The sequence below is a fragment of the Epinephelus moara genome, chromosome 19 (assembly GCF_006386435.1).
Source record: "Epinephelus moara isolate mb chromosome 19, YSFRI_EMoa_1.0, whole genome shotgun sequence".
NCBI classification, from domain to species: Eukaryota; Metazoa; Chordata; class Actinopteri; order Perciformes; family Serranidae; genus Epinephelus; species Epinephelus moara.
Genome location: NC_065524.1, coordinates 19445407 through 19462275, shown reverse-complemented (window position 1 = coordinate 19462275; position 16869 = coordinate 19445407). Strand labels below are relative to the sequence as shown.

At 40.8% G+C, this 16869-nt stretch overlaps 1 protein-coding gene across 3 annotated transcripts in view; it reads left to right on the top strand.

Moving 5' to 3' along the window:
• mlip (muscular LMNA-interacting protein) overlaps positions 1 to 16869 on the top strand; it is a 40094-nt gene that overhangs the window by 2412 nt on the left and 20813 nt on the right. For 2 of the 3 annotated variants that reach the window (XM_050071220.1, XM_050071219.1), the window contains exon 2: positions 7064 to 7189. The exons of the other annotated variant lie outside the window; for it this stretch is intronic. In XM_050071220.1, the coding sequence (XP_049927177.1) occupies positions 7064 to 7189 (126 nt within the window). The remainder of the gene's footprint in view (positions 1 to 7063; positions 7190 to 16869) is intronic. 3 annotated transcript variants of the gene reach the window in all.

The following is a 16869-nucleotide window of genomic DNA, read 5'->3' as shown; positions in this document are numbered from 1 at the left end:
TTTACTTTCCTCATTTTGGTTTCTCTTCTCGTGCACTGAGCTGAACTGCCAATCAGAGTGGTTTCATTCACCGACACGCTCCGCCATCGCAATCGCAATTCAGTATGCTGAATCAGCTCAAAAAAAGCCAACAGGGGCTGATGAGAGGCAACAGTGTGGGACACACCACACTGACGAAGGTGTCAAATGCGCACCGATGGCTTGGTGTGTTATTGCACAGAGTACAGGTACTGAGACAGTGAAATGTGGCTAATCATTATTATATGTTTTTTGGGCACATCTAGTTGTCTCAGATTTTTTATTTATGGTGTCACTTGCTGAGATTTTAGCTTTTCAAATGATGATCAGTAAGTGTGTGCTCGGACATCATCCCTTGAACCTGTCGAAAACTCTGCTGGAGAGATGCAAGTTTTGTAAATGTGTAGAAATTATTTGTAAATTGTGGCTCAGAAGGAAAAGGCCGTCCATTTATTTAGAGATCAGTAGCTCGATCCCCGGCTCCTCCAGTCCATGTGTCGAAGTATCCTTGAGCAAGATACTGAATCCAAGATTGCTCCTGATAGCTGTTCCATCGGTGTGTGAGTGTATTAAAAATTGAGTAGCAGGTGGCATCATATGCGGTGGCCTCGGTGAATTATGTGTGTGGATGGGTGAATGTGACTGGCAGTGTAAAAAGCACTTTGAGTGGTTGGAAGACTAGAGAGGCGCTATACAAGTGCAGGTCCATGTACCATTCCCTTTCAGTTTTGTACACACATTATACCAACAAGGAAGATTTATAGAAACTCTGAGTGCTTTTGAGATCGTATGAGTTATGCTGCGGTCACATGGAATCAGGGAGATGGTAGATGATAAATTGGATATCATTTTAGTGGATGAAAGGAGGCTGGTAAAATTAGGAGTCCCCCGTGACAGAATTTCCAACCCAAAAAGCTGACTAATTGTGGCGCTGTGCTCTGTATATTTTCCTGCTTTTTTTGTCCTTTTGCAATCAAATGTCTTAATAATACTAAGCAGTTAATTAATAGTAAGTTAATTTTAGGCCTTGGTAACTTGTATTTACTCCATTAATGAATCTGTACTGTGGCAGGGTGGTGGTGATTTTAAGGGCACTCCACCCTAGGAATTTCACCTGAGGACTCATATTACTTTAAATAACTCAGAGGGCACTCAGGTCCGTTATACTACGAGGCAGGAGATGTACATCCATCCAACAATAATTCTTAATTAACAATCTCTTAAAATGATTAATCATAAAAAACGCAATATGAGTAAAAGGGACAGTCAACACACATTCAAACACTCAGTGGGGACAGGCAAGGGGAATTCACTGAAGCTGAGGCTTACCAGTGGAGAGGTGGGCCAATAAGGGAGGATGGTAGCCCAAATGGGAGTCACCCCATATTAGAGTTTTGACTAGTCAAAATCTAATTACAGATATCTTGAATAAGAGTTTTGACTAGGCAAAATTATGTTGCAGATATCAGTAATGCATATCCAGTCTAGCTATTAAATGTTAAAACGGCTTGCCATACACCCCATGTCACACATGCACACACACGCATGAATGATGAAGATGAGGATGGACAGGCGAGCACAGCACACACGAAGGCGATACCACCACCAGAAGACACCAGCCCCACCACCAATTTGGCCTCAAAGAAAGAGGGCTTGGATGACAACTACCTGTCTTTATAAAGTGCCCACCCATGCCGATTGGCTAGAAATTGCCGAGGAATTTAGACAGCAAAACAATACAAGCCCATTTAGGCTGAACAGGACGACGAGATATCTCTTTCTTGCAACAGATGGCTGTGGCGAAAACAATGTCATCCATTCAAGCGAAAATTAGTGCTTGAAAAGTACTTTGACTTGTCCCTGTCTGTACGAACTCTTTGATACAAAGTGTAAATGCATATGTTAGTTCTCAGCTGTTTCTGTCTTCTGCTTCCTCTGGAAAATAAAATGACCCAGAGAGGCCAACAACCCTGAATGAACTCAAAAAGCCTCATATTTGGTTTGTATAAATGTCATCTTTATGACAGAAGTGACATTATGATCCTGCAGTTATTTCAATGCTACGTCTGGACACACTGATAAGATCAGTATATTTGAGACTGGAGGCTAATGGAAAGGTTGTTTTGACAGCAAATACGACTTTTCCTCATTGCTTCATTTGAATTCAGATGTTTTTTTTTTTCGTCTTTGCCAATTCTTCAACATGTGGACATGTTTATTTCAGAGGCTTTTTTTGCCATTAAAGTAACTCCCTATGGACTCATGGCACTCATGTTGAATAACAGCACCTCTATTGTATGTACGTTAGATGAATCCTGAGGAGGTTGCGATGTGCCCAAACCTTGATGTTTAGAATTAAACAAAAAGATTGCATCAGCGTTACATCAAAGTGCACAGCCTTTCTCTCCTCTCTTTTCTTTGATGTCGACTGGCGAGCTTGCACCTCGCTACAATAGGTGAGCTTTTTATTCAGCAGATAGGACCTCAGCATTATTTTACATTTCCACTGATATTTCTGTAGCTGGTGCATTTACTTTATCTGAACATGTTAAATATGTCAAAAACAAACCCTCACCCACTAATATGCCTTGGAAAATTATACATAATGACTCGGAGATCAGTGTTTTTATCTTGATGTGTTGGGTGTTATAATGAAAAAGGCCTGTTCAAATTGAGTTGAAGGGCAGCAGAGGTGCTGGTGAACTTGTTGAATAGCCATGCTTTCAAAGCTTCCAATGGCCACGGTCCTTCTCGACATTTAAAAGTATAGCACACCATAGGACATGCCAAAATCTCAAGACACATTTTTTCTCTTTGCTTTCGGTGGTAGGGCGCTTCGCTGGTGCTTTGTTGTAATTTGCTCCATACAATAAACTGGCTGCCAATCACGGCTTTTAATGTGTCGCACACTTGTAATTCCCATGCACTAACTGCGAAAAATATGTTCCCTGTGAAGGTTTTTAAAATTAAAGCTAAGACTGGCTCTTTATCAAGAAGTGGGATAGGAAGTTGAATACTGCAATATTAATGTGTGGTTATCACAGAATTCCACAGCACACTTGGATTGGCATCACGGCACACCATTTGAGAATCACTGGCTGCAGTGGTGCAGTGGTTAGCATTGTTACCTAACAGCAAGAGGGTTACTGTGCAAACCCAGGGTGGTGGGTTTGAACCTAAGGATGGGGGAGCCCTGCTGTGTGGAGTTTGCATGTTCTTCCCGTGTTAGCTTGGGTTTGCTGTCGGTACTCCAGCTTCCTCCCACAGTTCAAAGACATGCAGGTTAACTGGTGGCTCTAAATTGGCTGTAGGTGTGAATGTGAGTGTGAATGGTTGTCTGTCACTATGTGTCAGCCCTGTGATAGTCTGGCAACCTGTCTGGGTGTACCCTTCCTCTCACCCAACGTCAGCTGGGATAGGCTCCAGCCCCCCCCATGACCCCCAAAAGGATAAGCGGTTATAGAAAATGAATGAATGAATGGCTTTGATGTATGTAATAATGCATAGAAAAAACACTAATCATTCAATCAGACTCAAAAGCTGTTAAAGGCATTAATGTTTTGTTTTATTTAAAAAGTTTATGTGACAGAATTTTTTTACACCCAACCATGAGGCTGCACAGACTATAGAGGAAATCATATAAAACATTTTTTTCTCCTCATGTAAGGCAGATACCAGCACTCATTTTGGAAACAGAAGTTGCCTTCAAGTGCAGTCAAGTCATTCTTGAAGTCCAGCATGTAATTATCAGACATGATGCATAAAGTAAGAACTTAAAAAATAGTCACAGCAGGGAACACAACATGCCATCCAAACAATACACACAATTTTACATTTTAAAATGAAGCTCTGTGAAATCTAGCTTTGTTAACATCTTGGTGATCATTTTGTCTCGGAGCTTTCATCTTCTTCAAATGTTCGACCCACCAAATATTATTATATAAGAACCAGGCAAGCTGGTGGAACCGCAGTGAAACTGGGAGATGAAAGGTGAAAAGTAAACTAATGCTGATTCTTTGACTGCATCTACGTCAGCCAGCGGGGGCTGTGTGATCTATTTTTAATAGAGTCTCAAGTATGTGCTACAATAACTGCCACTGATTAGTGTAGAAAATCTCAGTGCCCTTTTCCTTCAGTTTACATTTTGCAGATGACCTGTCGACACTGTGGAGAGAGGGAGTGTGATTAGTAAGCAGCATCAGGCGCAGTACTTTTGAGGAGTGTGCTTTGATTGCCGCAGTGAGAATAAATAGGAAACGTTTTCACATGTCCAGACTATGAAATTTCATTGAACACAAACAGCACTGGGCATTGTGTTGCCACCTTAGTAATTGAAGCCCTGCTCACATTTATGGAAAGCATATAGAGTGGCTCAACTACCAAAGTGTGCGTTCACTGAGAAAGAAACGTTTTTAGGAAAAAAAAATTTCATTCATTCAGAAAAACAAGAATATGCAAGATTATTATGTTGTTATTTCAGAAACACAAGAGCAGATTTTTTTGTATATATTTTTTTCTTGTAATTTTGAGATAATAATTTCATTAATTCAGAAACACAGAGCATTTTTTCCCCAAGTGCATCTAAGATTAGTAAACCTGTAAGCTTAGTAACTGGAAACATAAATGTTCCCCTTGAATTTAGATTTTTACAGCTCTAATTCTTTCAAGATAATCAGTACAGAGAGATGTTGTGGCGTTTTCTATATGGTGCAGCTCCACCAGCATGAGGGGCCCCAGTGAAAGTCGACCCATTATTGCTGATGGCGTGAACGCTGCCCTGTACCCACTGAGCTATGCAGGCTAAGAAAAGCTGAGAGCCAGATGCAACAGGTCACCTCTGCAGACAGAACAGTGGTTTCACAGTATGGACCTGCTTGTCCCAGAGGTTGTGACAAGCTGTGACAATGTAGCAACAGCTGGTATTGTCTTCACCTCATGAGTCTGAGAGAGTGTGTCATCAACGTGGTTCATGCGACACCAACTGTAGCAGGAACTACCACAGAAGCCATTTTGAGTATTTTGCCAAGTGTTTATATGTCTGTCTGTCTTTTGTAAACGTGATGACGTCGCGATCAAGAGAGATCAAAATGAAGGCCAAGTTCAAAGATGGGTGAAGTCCAAGCAAGGTGGGCAAGTAGGGCAGTAGGAAGTAGGGAGGGCGCCACAGGCCCCCCAACCTTATGCCCCTGGATCACTGTATTGCGGCTGGTGTGATCCCAGCACAAGATGGGCTCTAGTTTTATAATGTCAACACCAAAGTGGATTTAAATAAGCCTTTTCATTTTCACAGAGGACACCAATAATTATTTGGCAGTGAAAGTGCTATTTTGAAAAAAGCACTTTATAGTAATCATGCTGTAAAAATAACATTCAGGGTGCTAAAAGCGTCATCAGCCAGGAGTTGCTGCACTAGAAGGATTCGTTAAAAACATAAAATGCCTACACATGCAGGTAGAGCTGTCTGTGTGAAATATAGTAATTGGGGCAAATGCAACGAAAGCCTGGCCTGGTAAAACCATCATGATGTTCAACATTCTGTTTTTTTTCTCTGTATCAGTCTGGATTCACTACCGCCCCAAACACTTTCTAGCAATTATAATCCAATCAGGGCCAACAGAGGTTTGCACCATAGCTGACGTAAGCAGCCAGTCAGGGACTGTGTTGCACTTGCTGAGGTAAAGCCCCGTTTTCATCAAACTCTTTCAGTATAGTACCTTTGGAACCAAAAGTAACCCTTCAGACATGGTACCTAGGCTCTAGCTTTTCCACTGCTACCAGTACTCTTAAATGTGGGTGGGGTAAGTAAAGTTATCGCAGAAATAGAGTGAAGAACAAGAGTATGCACTTACAGAGTTTCTCAGAGGAAAATAAGTTTTCACCATTCTTCTGTCTATATTCCACAAAAACTTGTTTCCGACTGGCTTCGTCAGCGATGAACATGTTCCCCTGTCTTTTGTTATGCTGATTGACTGAAGGAGTTTGTCTGTCATAGCAAGTACCACTGAAAGAGTTTGGGGTGGCACAGCGCCCAGACTGATAATGAGAGCGAAACAGAATGATGAGCTCACATCACACAAAGCCATGAAGCAAGATGCCACACTATACAGGCAGAAGTTAAAGTTCTGCATTCATTGCAGTAATCAAACAGTAGGATAGTAGTAAAATCAGCGTACAATGTAAAACTTTACATGAAAGATGCTTAAAGAAAATCAACATTTTGGTAAACACACGTATTCGTCTTCTTCCCGTGACACAGATGATCAATACTTCTCTTATCTCTGTCCATTTGGCTACAACTAGCATCTGGTTATCTTGGTGTAAAAACTAGAAATAGAGGCGGACAGCACCTCTAAAGCTCACTAATTAATGCTTTATATCTCATATTGTTTTATCGAGGGTAGTGCTGGGTTATTTCTTTCCATGCTGTGACATCACTGGAACTTTTAGTATCACCGTGGTGCTGACATTGGGCAGGTTGTCTGGTTCCTGCAGTGGTAAAAGCCAGTAGATATTAAAGATGCTCAGGTTTTAGTCACCTTAACAGTTTAACACAAAAAAACCCTTTGGCTTGTTTTTACGGAGTTTCTGAATAATATTTGACATTTCTCACCAAAACTAACAACACAGCACAAATAAAAAGACTTGTGTGGTGCTTTATGCAGAGCCGACTTAATTGCAGCTCATTACTCCTCATTGAGTCTGGGTGTTGAGGCTTTGAGCTGCAGGGTGCTAAATTGCCTGATCTGTGTGTGATGATGGCTCATTAGTGGCGGGGTATAGTTACTCAACCCTGCCAGGCAGAAAGAAATACGATATTCTAAATCTGAAATTCAGTGTGTGACATGTGGTGAGTGGCTGAAACATGGATTTTATTGAGAGCTCGACACGATGCCGTAAACTTTAATCGAGGAGAAGTTTCATTATGCTTGACTCATCAGTCACTGTGAGTAAACAAGCGTTTTTTGCTCTGCAGAGGGATCACTGGGGAATGATTATGAAGAGCTTGTAACGTGGATGATCTGCTCCTCTCCTCTCTTTTTTACAGATTTCAATAGGAGTGCCATCTAAGCCCTCTATTTTCACATTTGTGCCAGTGGTGCAGAAATTACCAATTGAAAGCATTGTTACGGAGGAGGAGAGATCTGGAGCTCTGACAGGAAAACCAAATAAGGTACAACAGCAGCAGCAGCAGCAGCAGCAGCAGCTCACACCCAGGAGATTAAAAAGTGATATTATCACCTACTGGTTTTCATTTACTGCTTTGATGACAAAGCGTTAATCAGAACACACATACTGACTTTATATGTGTTATTAATGTAGCTAATTGGTCACTTGGTGCTCAGATAGACCAACTTGCTCATATTTTATATTTTGGGGAGAACTCTCTAACGTTGAAAATGAGCTTGCTTAGCCTGCCTGACTCCTCACTAATCTTCAGCCAGTTTATTCCATGAATTGATGTAATCTTGTTTTTGAGCCCGCAGCCTCGTGCTGCGTGCTACCAGTTATAATGCTCTGTGCCTGTTTAATAATGATGGCGGCATATGACCTTGCCCACTTTCTTCTTGTATTTGTCAAACATGCCAGTTAAGTCCTGATTTACAATACTTGTTTTTGCAAAGCACTTCTTCAAAAATTCCACTTCTAACTGTATTTATTTGAACACTTTCAACAGTAAAGCCAAAATAACTTGCAAAATCTGCGTGTGAGTGTGCAGAGAACAATAATGGGCAACATCATGAGCATGAGATTTGTCTGAATCGCAACAAATTTTGAATAGTGAAAACAGCTGTTTGAAATAAATGACTCAGTTTCTAGTGATAATAATAATACATTGGATTCGTATAGCACTTTTCTGGATACTCAAAGAGGCTTTACAGAGGACAAGAACGACAAAACAAAAGAAAGAAAACAAACAGAAATGAAATAATCAATAAGAAGGGAAACTATGCAGAGAGGAAGAAGAAGATAACGTTTTTTTAGAGGTTGTAGAGGTGGTAGGAGCCAGTGGAGGTTATGAAGGACAAGGCTGATGTGGTCACAGGTGTGAGAGCGTGTGAAAAGACAAGCAGCTGTATTCTGGATATATTGTAGTTTCAGGAGAGCTCTGGATGATGAGCCTTAGAGGAGACTATTGCAATGATCAAGTCTGGAGGTGATGAATGCGTGAATGAGAGTCTCTGCAGCTGATGGACACATGGAGGCAGGCGATGTTTCTAAGATGGAAGAAGGCTGCTTCATCATGTCAGTAGTATGAGGATTAAAGCACACGCAGTGTTAACATGTGTCCTGGGTGATCGGATCACAGAGGAGCACAGCTTTATGTCTGTCTGTTTACACCTGGCATTAGAATGAGTTTCTACATGTGTCTCAAGTGACCACAAGTGATTGGATCTCTCTTCCCCGCTCTATGTGCAAAGAAACATGTATCATTTCCATTGACCAAATGTGTTGTCTGGATCTGCAGGAGATTTTTATGCCATCTGTACACTTACAGCTATAAATATTTAAAATTGCTAAAATCGTATGTAGTTGCAGAGCTGCACGTAGTGCATAGTTTCACTCTGCCCCTCCCTGCCCTTCTTTCTCTCTGTTTATCATGAGATAAGCGCATCCCGCACTCCTGCTGCCCTACTGGCGCTCGGAAACTCCTGCAGTGGGAGCGTGAGCTCTGCACTGGGGACAGTTGGTGAAAGCTCGCCTGTATCAACCCATTCTCGCTCTGGCCTCGTCACATATTGACGCTTGGTCATGACGTCCACATACAGTGTGCAAGGTGCCCTGGGTGTGTTGGTTGTTGATGTTCTGGGACACTGCCTGTTACATGCATTGTCTTCTTTCAGGATACGCTTCTGTTTGCACAGGAAATTTAACATTTACATGCAGTCTCTTTCGAAATAAACACACTACGTTGGTACAACACCACAAATTGACCTTTTTTTATTTTATTTTTTTACTTCAACAACAAACACACATGGTTGGGTTTAGGCAACGAAAACACATGGTTAGGTTTAGGAAAAAAGAACAGGGTTTGGAGTCTTACGGGACACAAACACCGCTCTCTCAGGTGAAAGTTGGTGTTTGTTTGACCCATACACCACCACTCCCACCCACCCCATTTGGACTTTCGCCAGCTTAACTTTTGTACTTGTCCCACCACGTTTCCCCCTGATGCCGCCGGGCACTGTTTAACTATAACGGCAACCAGCTGCGTGTCATGCTGACGTTAAAGGATGCCTTTTTTGTTGATTTCTGACACCACAAGTCATTGCCCAAGCGTCGGATTTCGACAATTTCGGAGTGAGACCGGGCTCCCTGTACACACACAGTAAGAGGGTTACCTATTAGCATCACATGGCTAATGTAACCTAATGGTTATCAATTATTGTTTGGTGTTGTGTGAGTTTGTTGGGATTGTTGAACTCACCATTTGCCAGCCTCGGAGGAGAGCGGCTTCAGAAATGGTCCTTAAGCACCTTGTCTAACCCGCCGTGTAACAGCAGAAACCAACAGTTTAAGTAAGATAAGCTGCTAAAACACTGCTATAAAATGTCGCCATCTGTGGCCCAGATAACCTCCAAATGTGGTCTGAGTGATCAGATCTCCAAACGCATTTAGAACACATTAGGGGGAATTCACGCCTGCACTTAGCTGTCCCCTTGTGATTCAGTCACCGAGACGCATGTTAATACCAGGTGTTAAGAGCATCTTTGCTTCTGAGGAAGACTCAGTCTTACTCTTACCTGCGACATTTTAGCAAATATACCACAACGTCTTTCTCAGATGGTTTACCTTTTGTCAGCATGACTCATCCTCAGGGAAGATTCACAAGCTGTAAATATTTCTCAATTTTAGAACATACACCGCGTTCCAAATTATTATGCAAATTGTATTTAAGTGTCATAAAGNGTCATTTGCATCGACTATTTAGGAAAATCAGAGAAAAATATAATTTGCATAATAATTTGGAACGCGGTGTATATATGTAACAATTAAAATTAACGTTATATGCTTGAAGCCTTCAACGTGAAATCTTGTCATGTATTTCCCTCTAAAAGTGTAAAAGAAGGAAATGAGTATCATTGACATCATCAAAATGATTTTCTATTCCAGACGCCTGACACACACAGACACAGCACACATCAGTGCATCACATTTCAAGACGTCTATATCAATATCAAACATATGCCTGAACAGCCTCAGGGATCGAATCAGATGTTCCCTGTCTTACATACTATTTTCAGTCAGTGATACCAGATGCTCATAAGTAATTGTGATGTGAATAGCATCTCAGTTCATCATATCAGAGTGCATTATATAGAGGAAGATGTGTTTTTACACTGCATGAAAAGATTCAAATAATTGATTAGAAGGCAAACACCAACAGAAAACACACACAGCATTAATATTTCTTTACGATATTTTCCTTTTGAAAGATACTTTCTATTTTCCTCTTCTACTCTTGGGCTCAACTTTATTGAGGACTCACTTTAGTGCACCCAAATTACAAATGTTCAAACGGGAGTTATTGAAAGCAACCATCCTGGACCCCCAATGTTGATTGCTAAAGGGGTTAATGTGTTTTTGGATGTTCATGCAGCATCAACATCACGTCAGCACTTCAACTCTGGGTGCCTCGGGATAGCCGACTGCTTCTGCTGCCTGAAGATAGACTTCAAAGGTCTTCTCACTGGGGTTGGCGGCACCATTAGTTTCCCAACTTCACCCACTGCTATTGCCAAGAGGAGTGGCAGCCCTTCATGTTATGAGCCATATCTCAAAGCGCTGAGCAAACCCATGTTTTAGCATACGTGTTATTTTTTTCATACATGCATCATCTCTGTCTGTCATGTTCATTTGAACTTCATTTCCACTTTATTAGTTGTCTGTCCGTCTATACTCCTACCTCCATCTTTCTTTCATATTGTTGCTCTGAGAGTTTTTTTTCCTTGTTTACCAAAGAGCAGTGCCAGAGACTTCAAAAGAAACATTTGGTTTTGGTGACATATTTCGCTATTTTAGAAATAGCAGTGGGAGAAAGAGACACTTAAATTCTTTACTGAATAATAATTATGATAAACCTTCAAGACAAAGTTACAAAGTGCTTTACACTGTTGTGCAAGAAATATCACAATTTAGAGGTTTATATTACTATATTATAATAGTGTATTATTATTATTGAACAATATATACCAATTGACATTTTTTATCTATAACCATGTGTCATATTTTACGACATGATGATGTATTATGTGAAAAAATGTAATCTGTAAAGTAACTCGTATCAATAGGCTCACTGTTAAGTAAAGTAAAAGGTACAATATTCCCCTCTGTAATGTAGGGGAGTAGAAATATACAGTAGCATAAAGCAGAAATACTCAAGTAATGTAGGCCAATAGCACCTCACAATTATAATACTTAAAGGGAAACGTTGCAGATTTTCAACCAGCTCGTTGTCATCACAGTGTGTGCGGATGAAGGGTGCTTGGCTTCCCCCTCTATCGAGGGTGTGTAAAGCCCAGTTCAGACCAAAGATTCATGATGAGACGAGTTGAAACATGCAACTACTTGCAATGTGCCATTCTGCAATGTTCTAAAAACCTGCCAGTTCACACCAATGCAACTAGATGAGATGGTATATCATCTCTGTGCAACAAGTTTTTTTTTTACCTCTGTTCTGATTTCCAGCTTTTCAGGCTTATTTTGTGGCTGAATATAATCTGTAGCTTCTTGAAATATGAATAAGGGTAGTGATAGTGAAATACTGGCCACAGTTGCATTTGTGGTGATGAAACGGCAAAAAACAGAAACAAAACTAGCATCAGATGGACTGTATTCATAATGAACACGCCACAATAATATAAATAACCAGCGTCAATTAATCAGTCAATGACAATGTGTTTGTGTGAGGTAGGCATAAGCACATACAGCCAGCAGCAGTAGCAACCCAGCGTCTGACGCTGGCACACATGAAGACGGAAACAGAGGAGAGATGGAGCACCTGTTGCAGCAAGTGAAAACGCCATCTGGCTGTTTCATCTCGTCGCAAATCTTTGGTCTAAACTGGGCTTAAAGAGGACTGGATAAAGGGCCGTTCATTCCTATGAAAGTTGCTCAGTGGTGCACAAAGCCAAAAATGTTTAACTCCTGGGTAGATTTTCAGCATCCATGGGCCCATAGAGCAAGCGTACCAGCGTTTCCTTCAACCCGCCTCCCAGCTGCTTGGTTTTGGGCTCCTCCACATGAATGACAGTTCACATTAAATCTGGATTTGTCTATTAGTGCATTTTACAACTTTTAGGACATACTGATTTAAAGACTCTGGGTTACTTAGGTGATTGTACTGGGAATTTGATGCAGCTAACAAACAAATGAATAAATAAAAAATCTGCTAAGTCCATGGGAAAAGGTCTTTTTTAGCACCATGGCTTCATGGGGTTTGCCCCATTTCCCTGGAACTTCACCAACTTCCAGCAGCAGAGGTCCACCAGGTGAAGTGAAATGCGGTACAGGAGGAAGCACTGTGTTGTTCATCTACACACACTGTGATGATACAGAGCTAATTGCAAATAGCCAGTTTCCCTTAAATACAGTAGTTTAGTAAATGTTAAAGTTGAGTTACTTTTTGCTGCTTGACTAAATTATGTCGGCATGTGAGAAAAAAAACAAACCTTGTGCAAATTCTGTCTTGTGCTCTTTGGTCAGGTATTTTGTTGCTAAGCATGTTAAACTGTTTGAATTAAACATTTAAATTTTGATGAGAGTTAGATAAGACACTTGATTAACCTGGAAATCCAGATGCCCGCTGAATTGCCATCGGACCAATCAGATCAGTCTATCTGACAGAGGCGGGCTCTGGGCGGGCGTAACATGATGAGGACAGCGCTGCGCCGTAGAAGTCGAAAAGTAAACAGCCAAGATGGCAGCTGCCGAAGGACCGCGTCCATTCAATTTATCTTTGGAAGAAATGCTAAGCCAACTACACTTTTTTTTTCCTTGAGAGAGGAAGAGAAGACTGCCCTAGAAGCCTTCGCTTCCAGGAAGGACGTTTTTGCCATTTTGCCAACGGGATACGGCAAAAGCACAATATATCAGTTAGCCCCACTGGTCGGCAAACCAATGGGGCTAACTGCAATGAATACGTCACCTTGTTTTTTGCTCTGATTGGCTATCTGCTATCCAATTGTGTGCAGCGGCATTTGAAATGCCTCAGTTAGTGCCGCCCCTTGGGTAGGAACGGTGTATCGGTGAGGGCCAGACTCAAAATCTTTCTAGATTTGAGTCTGGATTTCCAGGCTAACGCTTGATACCACTCCCACATCTGTAGAATAAATGGGACAGCTGAGCTTGGCATAATGACTGGAAACAGGGTGAAACAGCTAGCCTGGCTGTATCAAATGATAAGTCGTGTACCAAATGTGTACCAAAAAAAGTCCTCCTTTTTTCAGACTCTGTGCTAAGCTAACTGGCTTCTGGCTCCAGCTTTATATTCAGTAGGCTACTGCACAGATATGGAAGTGATATTGTTATTCTCCTTTAACTCTCAGCTAGGAAGCAAAAAAATGTGTTTTCTGATATGTTGAACTGTCTTTTAAAACACTATTTATCCTTAAAATTTCATACCCAACTTCAGAGCTCTTTGCTTTATATGAAAATACATTCAGCATCATCAGATGTGAGACCTCTCTGTTACTTTGTGCTGGTATGAATGCTGGAGCGTGTTGATAAAGTCTTTTTAGGTTCCGGGAACTGCACACTGTAAAGTAAATCACATTATTCCACCTGCAGTACTTATGTATGTAATTTGCAAGGCTTTTTTTTTACCTTGTAACAAGCAAACAAAGCAGCCTGACATTCATGAGTTTACTCTGAGGAAGTCAAGCCAGGTGAGAACACCGTTAGTCTATTTGTGAACATCACAAACACTGCACAGAATCTGTTTGTGAACCTTATTTCAGTTGCTGGAGTTGGGCTACACAGAAACCTGTTTCTCCTTTGATGCACTCATGTGGAGTTTGAGTTGTGGCAGTTAAGGACAATTTCTTTTTTGCTTTCCCACACCTGCGTCTTATTTTGCACACACGCTCTAATGATGTGGGGCGTTCTGTTGACGGCAAGAAATTGATTTGACAGTAATAAAAAAAAAATCTGTTATAGTTAACAGCTATGTGCAGTGTAGATTGAGTGACATTTTTTGTTTTAATGCATGAGAGATTAGTGATACTCCCTGCGGTGCGACGGTTTCCATATTTAGAAGCCAGAGGGCAGAATGCAAAGGATTAGCTACCTGTGAGAAGGTCGGCGGCTCATTAATCTACCACTGTGATTCAGAGCAGCCTGCCCCACTAAAAAATCTCAAATTCAAAAGAAAGGAATGACACTTGTGTCTCTTTGCGGTATTTCAAATTACAAGTGTAACCTCAAGTGGTCATTATCAGTTTGCATTCTGAGTGGACCATTGATTTGAAATATGAGGTACTGCAACACAATACTCCAGCTTCCCTACCTAATTATCTTCTTGCTCCATATGAGAGGGTTTTCTTTTCTATTCCCACTTAACCTATTGTGCACCACAGATCTTCAGTCTAATTTAGCTGAAATGGCAGCATACATTTCCTTTATCCTTTCTTAGATACCCGATAGAACTATTTTGACGCATTTTGTTCAGTTTCATGCCAGAAGTTCATCTAATGAGAAGCAACCAGAATAGATGAAGCAAGAACTTTGCCTGAGGCCAGAACTGCACCAAATGTGATTAAATAGTAAAAATAATGAATTCAAGCCAAAATAGCTGGAATTGATCACTTTTGCATGGCTGCACTGTGCATTTACAAGACTCTAATAGCAAGTTTTTATGGAAACATTTACATTTTAATGTGTTTTTAAAAACTTTAACATCAGCCAGTTGTCCCAGTCGTTATAATTTCATCATGCATGCAGTCCTGAGACACGTCAGTGGATATATATATGAAAAACTCCCAGCGACTCTCCATGCATTTGATTTCAGCTCTAAATATAACTGCTTTGGACACACAATATGGATGATATTTTTGACATGAGCTGCCATTTACGTTAAACCCAGTCCCAGGAATAAGTGTTATGCTATCAGCCTTTCATTTGTGTGATTACTGCTTATCTGCAGTAAAGACACAGACCAGCGCTGAGAAAATCAGTGGATTAATTAAAAAGCCTAAAGGGCGTCATTATCGTGTGGTGTCAAATATGTGTATATTTTTAGGATCATAATTACCATAAATGTGGGAGTTCATGTTAGTAATGATGCATGTCATTACCCGTTTTAGTTCCACTTAAATGTCACATATATTATTGTAGAATATTTCTTTAACTCGAGTTCATGCACAAGAAATCACAACCCTGTGAGTCAGAGTAGACTGAATTTATGTCGTGGTCAGTAAGATGTTTGTTTTGTGTGAGTGAAAGTACATGTTGGTAACTTTGCAACATCCATGTAATCCAACTACAATCTATTATTATATTCACATACTACAGTTAGAGGTAGCAGACAATTATCTTACCACAAAGACTGGAAACAGCGCCTGGCTGTAGGTTCCCGTTGGTTTCACAGTTTCAACAAATGAGATACAACATGATAATCAGTGAGCAGCCTGGTCTCACTACCAGGGTGTACCACGCTATTTAGGCAGTTTCATCATCACCTTTAGCATCTGTATGAGATGCACTGGGCTTTCAACAAACTTCAATGTAAATCCATCTGTGTTATTATCAGACGGTCAGGGCAATGGACGCTGTATAAAGAGGGTGAAAGTCCTCTTAGAGTGAGTAAAGGGGAGGTGGATGGGTCCAACAAGCACAGGACTTTCACCCATTAGACCAGTTTTTGTATGTGCGAAACTAAAAGTCAACATTGAGTCATTTTCTCACCTGAGTTGTTAGTCTCTTAGTTAGTCCCTTGAGTCATTAGTTGTGTTGACCAAGATCTTTTCCTAACCAAGCAAGTGGTTTTGTTTCCCTAACCTGACCATCGACCCTTCTTAGTCTCAAAAGCCCTTGATCCAACTCTTAACAGAGGGGACAAGGAAGAAAGCGAGGTGTATCTTGGCAGATAGCGGCCATCCTCTCTTCGGCCAGTTTCAGCTCTTGAGCTCCGGGAGGTGCTGGAGTCCCTTTGGCAACCAGAAATGTATTTTAGAAGTTTAGAAGTTTTAGAAGTCCTTCATCCCAGTATCCTTAACTCAGCAAAGTGACTGATGAGTTTTAAACCACAGTTGTCTTTTGTTGTCTTTTGTGTTTGGTGAGCCAAAGACAAATTTCCACCAATGGTGGATGATAAAGATATATTCTGTTCTATTCTATCAGTCCATGAGGCCACTTATATGTTTGTGGTTATGTCTCTGTGTTTTATACTATGTGTCCTACTGTTTTCTAATTTTACTGTAAAGCACTTTGTGAATTCTTTCTGTGAAAGGTGCATGATACAGTGCTGACCCCTATTGCTTCAAGCTACAATGCAAAAGGCTGCCCCTGACGTCATTATAATAATGCCAGGGGCTTCTGGGAGGGAGGGATGGGGATGAGATCAAGTTGTGTCAAGTGCTTTTTTTTTTTAAAACTTTCCCCCGATCCAAGTCTTTATGCTAAGCTAAGCTAACCAGCTGTTGGCTGTTGTTTCATGTTTATCACACAAGTATAAAGTGTGGTATCAATCTTCTCATCTAACTCTCTGAAGGACAGTGGAAAGGCTTATTTCCCAAAAATTAAAACTCTTCCTTTAGATTTTACATTCATACAGTTTAACATGCTTTTGGTACCAAAATATTAGTGAACACAAAAGAAGATATACTTAATCTAAAGATTTATTTTCCTTTCATT